The following is a 9,357-nucleotide window of genomic DNA, read 5'->3' as shown; positions in this document are numbered from 1 at the left end:
AGTTTCCTGTCCTCGTTAAGACTCCATGTCAGTTACCTTTGTTTTATTATTCTATCGCAATTATTTATTGCTTGGAGGATACAACTAAACGGAGTAGCCATTGACAGGCTTTCCCCTCTGTCGAAAATAGGCGGCCAACGGTCATACACAATGTATGGACTGACGTTTATCTGACATGGCTATTTTTACGTTACGCATACATTTGACGTTCCCCTCCCCCGCAAAAATCGGCGACTGTTTTGTACAGAAAATTATAGACATGGCGTCTCCGTTTGATTATATCCTCCAAGATTTATTGTTGTGAAAGTCAAAACTCGTCAGTATTTTTTTCTCTCCATTCGGTCTTAATATGTTTGCATTTTTATGTTAGGTGTTAGTTTTTTCATCGTCTATGTTTAAAGCAGGGCGTGTCGCGAGGCAATGCACCTTTTCGTTTTATACATCTAGCAGGGAACATACTGGAGTAGTACAAATGATTGTATGAATGTTTTAACTTTTTGTGAACTGAGTGTATTGTACGATTCCCATCGAACGGCTGGAGTCGGGCCGCGCCGGAGCTATTTTCAATGTGCCTATACATTATGTATGGCCCGTTTGTTAAGAATCGTACTTAATTGTTGATATAGAAGACCTAACCCCGCAGTTACACACGTGAAACGATGCGAAAGCCAAATGCTATTGTGTAAAGTCGTTATTCGCCTAGCAACTCGCAGTAGTGTAACTGAGAGGTTTGTCTTCAACGCCCTTTTTGATTAGTGTCGATTTACCTGTGACCTGTTAGTCTTTACGACAGTCTACATGTGATTCTTAAGTCTTACAAACCATGAATTCCTAAAATTTAACATCTCTAAGTTAGTTTAACTATCGATAACACGCGAACTATTGCTCCTTATTAGGATCAGCTATATGAGCTGAGCGTGAAGCTAGAGGGTGTCAGTCAGTCAGTCATTCCTCCCGACCTTCCATAAAAACATGAGATAGAGGAGACATACGGGCATATTACGGTTACCGACGCGATAAGCGCGGCCATAATAAGCCTGTGCTTGTGTTGTGAAGATAATTAGGAGTGAGCAATAATTAGGGCTCAAACTGTGGCCTCGCTTGCGCTCGCGGCGTACAGACTCGTTGTGCAGCGTATCGATACTCGGAATGGTGATATTATTATTGCCAGTAACAAATTTTGGACCACTGCATAGTAATTACGCTTATATTTTTCACTCCATCGAAATTATGTAATATTGTAATACTTAAATATTCATTTTTTTATTTTATTTTAGTTTTTACACATATTATGTATATCAAAAGATAGGTGCTGTTGTATTTATTTTGTGATTTAAAACGCAATTGTGATAGGGATAACGTCTCTCTTGTATAGTCTACGGCAGATGTATCTGCACGCTCGAATAGTGATAAAAGATTTACAAATAACTACTTATATTCAAGGGTGTGTGAATGTGTATAGATCTGTTTGACCTCCTCGAACATGTGGATATATCTACTGTATATAACTCTCGGACGAATTGTAAAAATGCCAAATCATGAAAAGGGTATATTGAATATTACTTTTAGGATAAATGGAGTGAAATGAAGTTTTATATGAATCAAATTTTTACTAATGACGCTGTATAATTTCCTAAGTACCTGCAGGTAGATTTTAAATCATATCAAGGTGATCTTGTTCTCGTATGGATAATATACCTACTTGTAGAAGTTTAAGACAAGTCTGATGTTGAAATTCTTCCGCGAAGCTATGGGGGAGCACAAACTAGTTCATAACAACAAGTGTTTCAACCACAGCACTCGATTTTGCCTTTACTATCTAAATCTAAACGCTATTTTCAAATTCAACCGTCGTCTCCAAACTGGTTTTACGTAGTGAGTGTTTTTGCATTTATCAATATACCTACATGTTCATTTCTGTCTAGAAAAGCATAATAATCGTAGATGTAGTCTGAACAATGATAATTATAATAGATGAGCCACAAATAAATCAATCAAGTATGATGCATTGGTTACAGTACCTAAATAATCAATAATGCTCGCAAGGCTTCACAACTCCACGTTTGAGAGCATGTGCGAGTATTGTAGCCTTGCTAGTAGGTAGCGATTTGGTACCATTAGACTTGTATGGACCGGGATTCCCTTGTAATGATTTCGTGATACAAGTCTAGTGTAACCGTGAATCATTCAAAACTGTGATTTGGTACCATGTTTTGTTGTACCTAAGTTATGCTTTCGCATTTTTTTAACCACTTGCACGCGCCAAAACGAAATTAAGAAAAATGGCCGATCTATTTTTGTTTTACTTGATAACATGTGATTTCAAGTGATATTTTTGTCCAGAAAGTTTTACCAATGTTTATTACCTACTCAACACCGCCAGTGATATGTGGCTTTCCATCAGGGAGAAGGGTCCTTATGCTTCATATTCATAAGGACCTTTCCGTCAGAAAAGGAATGCTCTGTGTGCATAAGGACCACTTTCTGATGAAAAGATTCCTTATGCACATAAAGCTTAAGGACCCTACTCTCATGGACAGCCACATATGGAATCCAACACTCCTATTAATTAAGTATCGGCACCATTAGTCACAAGTGCAGTCTGATTATTCGTATGGCAATTTCCAGTAGAACTTCCCCATTTAAATCACACACATGAATGCGAGAGTATCGCTTACGGATAACGAGAGCTTTATCATAACAAGTGTATCTTATTTGTAGTTGAACATATATGATCTCTTTATTTTAATAGAATTTTGATGGACATTTTACTTACTAGTTTTAGCCATGTGTAGTTGAAAATATAAACTTTTATAAAGATAGCAAATTACTTTGGATACATGCCAGACATTTTGCCTGATAGATAAATCAAAATTGTTCAGTTGATCACTATTAGATTAGCGCAATGTTTATTTTGTCAATGAGGTGACCGAGCTCCCCAGGTGGCTAGAATCGAAATGTATATCCTTACTGGTTATGTGCTGAAATTAAAACTGTATATATTTGTTGTAAAAATAAAGTCTGTGTTATTTTTATTTGTAAATAGTCTCTTAAAACCGTATTATTAAAAAAAAAAAACAATCAAGTCGGCTGGGAAGCTTTCGATGCGAATTTGCGCTTGTATAATTTGGAAATTTCGAATTTACCAAAAGAAGCCTTCATGTTGTGTGTACATTTAATTTGTAAATATGTTATTTCATAACGATTAATGCTAAACAACGAGCGAACCGTCGCGGTTGTCAGCCGTGTGGACTTCTGCGCACACCACAACGACCGCTAGCCTCCGTCGTCACCCACGACTCGCGAGCAGAGCTAAGCATTCACCCGAGTTGCATCTAGGCAGACATTCCATAGGCCCTATCGAATTAGCTCAAAACTAAAGACTGTTTGAGACTTTAAAATATCAAGATAATGAAACAAATATTTTCTGAAACACCTTAACTACTTATTAACTGTGTTATGGGTGATTTAATGATAAGATCGAACAGTGTAACTCACTAGTATCTAAGAAGAAATGCTTTACGACACTGTGATAGACAATACTGCTCTACCTGAGAGACACTATAGGCATTTATTCGTTGTTTCCTCTACAAATTCGCTGACTGCACAGTTGCAATGCTAACATAGTACCTCTATTCTTACCCAAATATACAATTATATAAATTCTACCGGAATTGTGCATGAACGAATATTGTAGGTGGAGCGACGTTGTCAAGATAAAAATTGTTCTTATGAAATGGCAATGTTAGTAATATAAATATGTACTCTCAGTATTAAACAGGTTTTGCTTGATTTCATAGCCAATACTAACCCGAACCGAGCTAAACTCTAAATTGTGGTTCAATTAAGCTACTTAAAAATTGAGCAATATTAAGATCAAGTAGTACCTGTTCCTGTGGATGTGTGTAAAAATGTACAAAGCGTATGTGCAGAAGTTCCGTCGCGGCTCGGGCCCGAGTGGGGCCGCGTCTCGCTGTGCTGTTTGTTGACACATTATGTATATTTGAATGAATCAAATTATAAGAGAATATGAATTTTACGCATGATTTTCATTTACGCACCTTTTACTGTTCAATGATTTTTACCTGTCGAGCCATTCCTAGCCAACCTTTTGGCCGCCGGACCTAGTCCGCAAAGACGCTCACTCACACGCCAGAGCAAATTTTAAGTAAACAACTAATAAAAAGTTTAGGGATTGCAAATAGTGATATCGATATTTACAATTTATGGTAAAAATCTTCTCAATTTGGCTTTGTTCTTATCCAACTTTAATTTATTTCGAAAATGCCAAAAATTAACATATTTTTTACACACGACAATGTTAAAAATAAAGGTCTTTATCATCAAAAACAACCACTAAACAATATCGATTCATGACGTAATATCACCGCACTAGGCTGTACAAGAAGTCATTTATACAAGACAACGGCGCGCATGGACTGTCCGCAGTGCAGACCGACAAGGACTGTTTCCGCGCGGATTAAGTAATAATAGTCTCTAGGTCAACGGCGTAAGCGCTTGTCAGTACGTAAACTTTATAAGCGTAACGTTAGAGCCGCGCATCGTGTGTCGATAATATAAATGTAAGTACCGGAACTGCATTGGGGAAAATTGCACGTGGGTTAATTGAATTGTCAATGAGTGAAGAACAATAATATTGGAAAAGGGTGGGGATCGGAAATGTTCGAGAATGCATGTTTCACATTCGACATGTTCCTTAGATGAGCTTCTCAGTTCCCGTATTACATCCTCCCTACCACGACAATTTTTCGTCAATTTCAAATATATAACATTCTCATAGTTAGGCGACACTGACTATATAGTCCTAGCGTCCGCCTGTACCATTCTTGTGCGAAGCGGTCACTGCAGGGTATCACTCCCCACTACACTATCATCTTAAAATGAATCTTTTGTTCTGCAAATAAACCACAAGGACAGATTTACTTGTCTGACTCTACTATCAACAGCTGAAGAAGCTCCCTGAACTTCAGCTATAGTTAATGCCTGTCTCTCTCGTCTCGTTTTACGTATTCTAGTTACTAGTTACCACCAATTGGAATTTAACAAGTGTTCAAATGCTTAAATAAAACCAGATTTGCGATTTGACATTTATTTTGAATATTCTCATATCGAGTTAACATTCCCATCCCTAGCTGTCTTGTATACAAGACAACGGCGACGAGGAACAAGAAAAACGTTGAAGTCTGGAGCAATTTTTTTGAGAGCCTTATTATAAAAGAATGGATTTCTATAGCTGCAATAAATGCAATTTTTTTTTAAACAAGGACCTAAAACATTAACATGAGTGTAAAAAAAATTATAATTGATATTTTTTCCACATTTACCGAGCGGTTGAATTTTTGTCTTGTATACAAGACAGCGGCGCCAGTGTATCGTTCTATCGTTGTCTTGTATACATGCCAACGGCGGTCAAAGGGTTAAAATGTTTGTACATGGCATGACCACCGAGTATTTCGCTGTTGCGAAGAAGCAGAGTGCATTCCTCCACCAATGCACTCTAGATTGAGACATAATAGTGTACGTAAATGGCTCAATTTTGAACGGAAGAGTGCCACAACAGCGAAATGTAAAAATTAAACCATTTATCTTTACTTTGAGTCCAGAGTAGCTTTACAATAATTCAGTATTATGTCGTACTTGGCAATGAAAGTTTCGAAATCGCCCCATACTTAACCAGATTACCTGAGGAGTAATTCAATATAAAAAAAGTTTATAACTGAACACCTATATTTACATTGACTACATTATTACTAGGTACTGATTTAAATATATTTAAACACTACATCCTTGAAACTGTCTACAGTCTGAAGCTCCAAAGTCACAGGGCACTGGAGCCAATTGGAGAGCAGTTCCTCAGTGTAGCCCAACAGGAAATACATCTTAGTGGGTGACACTGCTCGCCGTATGATCGCTGCTACTCTGATATGGTTGAACTGACGTTTTATAATGACCTGCAACAGTTAGTGGTGCTTATATACGTGTGAAGTGAGAATACTAAAGTGTGAGTGCCATTTTAGTACTAAAACAAAATGCATACCTCACTGCACACAAGGCCATGCCAGGTGCCAGTCATGAACCTGCGGATGAACTCATCTTCCACTGCTGTTTCCGATTTTCGCAGGCCATCCTTAAGGCTAGCTGAAACATAAAGTATAATTTTAAGTTTTTACCATAAAACAAACAGTCATGATTTATATCAATTTATCATAAATAAAATTATTATTTTCAATAACCTCACAAAGATCTGGTCCCATACTAATTAAAAATGGATTGATGAGTGTATTCCCATTTGTCCCCACTCCCTTTCCGCCATACATGAAGCAGGGACAATTGGGAATGAATTATATGAAAACACTTATTCCCATGTGCCCGGCCCCCTATATTTACTATACTACTACTAGGGTACTAGGTGAAAATTTGTTATATTATAGTCTAAATAAATATGTAGAAAACATTCTGGATTGAGTTCTAAAGTCTAATGCTTTATAGGAAGTGAACAACTACCAACCAAAGTGGCCGTTCATTAAATAAATCTGCTAAATGTAAGTAAACACATCATATCATTTTATTTGTAATATATAACTTACAGGTGTTCCAAGAGTTCCAAGACTTTCGGTGAGCAATGTAGTGTGGAGGGTTAGCCATTTCATAGGTCAAAGGTCTATCCCGCTTCTTTGTTATCCTGTATTTGCCCGACACCACACGACATAGGGCAGCAGAGGTGTGTAACTGTGAATCCAATATTGACCGATGTGCTAGAGAACCCAAACTTAGCTTAGACTGAAAACAAAGCACGAAAATAATAAAAAAATTAAACCACGCATTAGGTATACACCAAATTATGCATATAATGATAATTACTTGGAACATCTTTATAATTGACGTATTCATGTTGAACACAGGTTTATTTCTAGTGTTATTTATTAAATATTTCTAACTATATTGTGTTTGTGAGGTTATGTGATTAGCCTAACGCGAAATGAAATGTCATTTCATTTTTATATGTCAAGTTGACAGTTCAGACAGTTGACGTTTGGAATGATTTAGTTTAATACGCGGATTAGACTCTCGCGCGAGCCACGAGACGAGCCGCGAGCCGCGCCACGAGACGCGAGTCCACCGTTTACACTCGCGTTCAGCTTATCATTCGGTTATAAACCTTATGCCGTGCCGTTAGTGTTTAAATTAAATTAGCTTGACGAGTTTGCGAGCCACGAGACGAGCCGTGAGCCCACCGCTTACACTCGCGTCTCGTGGCGCGGCTCGCGGCTCGTCACGTGGCTCGCGCGAGAGTCTAATCCGCCTATAAGAAATCAGTTTTCAAGCTGAGTACATTGTGTTTCATTATCATCAAATTATCATTATCATCATCGGCCCCTTCAGGACTTGGCCAAGACCAACCCGGACAGGCTCAATCATTCGTTTCATTATCAGAAAGCAGTAACAAAACGGTTGTGAGTTAGACTTTAAGATGAAGCTGTTGTGCATTTTTTTCTGGTTATGGGCCCAGCACATTTCCATTTCCGTGTAAGTACCAAGTAGGTATTATACATAATTACAAATGTGGGCGAAGGAGCGAAGGCGATAATATTTTTACACAATTTGATGTAGGTATATAGTAAATTAAACGAACATAATACCTACACCTAGCTATGGTCAATGTACCTACATCAAATTGTGTAAAACTCTTAAATACATGAAATCATTTCGTTATAGGTATCCCCTTTTTTTTTTGTTAAGGAGGGGAAAAATGCAATTGCGCATACCACTCGGGTGCGGGGACGGACCCGAGTGGCTATGTGGGACTCCTTGGGGCTGATGAGACCCTGAGTCTACCCACTAAACAACCCCCCCGTCTGCCGCCATTGTGTTTTAGCGGAGGGCTGTAGGAACGCTCGCGCTTTACTTCTACAGCCCACCAGCACCAGTCCGTGTTGGCGGACCACCGCCTCCGCCATTGGGTCGACTTCTCTTGCGCGTTCCGCCATTTCCTTCTGCTGCAGGACGTCTTCGCAGAAGGCTTTTACTGCTTGCCACGATCTGTCACTGTCGACCATGGACTTGACCACGGCCGGCAGCGACAGATCCTGCCCAACTATGGCTATCATGTCAGCGCGCTCCGGCCCCCACACTGGGCACTCCTCTAGGGTGTGTTGTGCGGTATCGACTGCCGCACCGCATTCGTGGCACTCCTCAGTTGGCTCTCTGCCGGCAATTTTGTGCAGATATCTCCCGAAGCAGCCGTGCCCCGAGAGGATCTGCACGAGCCGGTAGGTGAGAGCGCCGTGTGGTCGTTCCAGCCACTCAAGCATGACGGGACGAATCGCCGCAATTGTCCGGACGCCCGCGCTTGGTCGCTCGAGCCGGGTGACCCACTCTTCAATTGCCTCGCGAAAGAGCTCTTCGCGCTTGGACTCTATCTCGCGCGGTGCTGGCCAGAAATCCTGGGTCCGCGCCTCCTCGCGCCAGAAGAAAACTGACGCAAGGGCGCCTCCAAGTCCCATGGCAGGGATCCAGCCAGCACGCATGCAGCTTCGCCGGAAATTGTCCTGTAGCCCCGTATTGCCCTTGTTGCCATCACCCGTTGCGCTTGACGCAGTTGGGTGACGTTCTTGCTGCTAAGGCCACCGGCCCACACTGGAGCTCCGTACAGGGCTATGGAGCGTACGACTCCCGAGTATAGACGCCGGCTCGAACTTTTCGGCCCCCCAATGTTCGGGAGCAGGCGCCCGAGCGCACCAGCCGCACCCAGCAGCTTCGGAGTCAGCCGGTCGAAGTGGGCCTGAAAAGGCCAACGGCTGTCTAGGGTAATGCCCAGATACCGCATCGTCGATCTGATGGCAATCTGCACACCCCCCACTATTATGTGAGCCCCGGCCTGAGGCGCCCTCCTGGGCCCGTGGAAGCAGATAGCCTCCGACTTGTTCAAGGCCACCTCTAAACCTAGCCGTCTTATTTTCCCTACTATATGGGCGACGGCCGCCGTGGCGAAAATAGCGGCTTCTCTGAATGAGGCCCCCCGCGCCGTCACAAGTGTGTCGTCAGCATAACACACCGTGCAGAAGTACTCCTCGTAACACCCAATCATATCCGATGTTCCACAGGAGTGGCCCCAACACCGACCCCTGTGGAACACCGCATACCATTTCCCGACGCCCCCACTCATGCTGCCCGGGGAAGGCCACGAACCGCCGTAGCAGGTAGGCCTTCACAATTCGGCTAAGATGGTGGGGCACTTGGTGGTGTAACAGCGCCTCATTTATGCAATCCCAGGGGAGAGTTATAGGTATCCCCTACCCCAACCCATACATAAATAATCAAGTAGGTACAAAGAGT

The 9,357-nt window shown here is 41.4% G+C and overlaps 1 protein-coding gene across 1 annotated transcript; it reads right to left on the bottom strand.

Annotated features, from left to right (window-relative positions):
- Positions 1-5,730: 5,730 nt before the first annotated feature.
- LOC134662189 (small ribosomal subunit protein uS3m) lies at positions 5,731-6,952 on the bottom strand. Its single transcript, XM_063518457.1, has 4 exons — positions 6,883-6,952; positions 6,609-6,801; positions 6,059-6,159; positions 5,731-5,972 (listed from the first exon to the last, which is right to left on the bottom strand). Exons 1-4 carry the CDS (start codon positions 6,910-6,912, stop codon positions 5,784-5,786), a joined length of 513 nt encoding a protein of 170 aa, XP_063374527.1. The 5' UTR covers positions 6,913-6,952; the 3' UTR covers positions 5,731-5,783.
- Between the last annotated feature and the right edge of the window lie 2,405 nt (positions 6,953-9,357).

This window comes from Cydia amplana, chromosome 2 (assembly GCF_948474715.1).
Source record: "Cydia amplana chromosome 2, ilCydAmpl1.1, whole genome shotgun sequence".
Classification (NCBI taxonomy): Eukaryota; Metazoa; Arthropoda; class Insecta; order Lepidoptera; family Tortricidae; genus Cydia; species Cydia amplana.
Note: the sequence above shows the minus strand (reverse complement) of the source record. Positions and strands in the feature narration are given on the sequence as shown.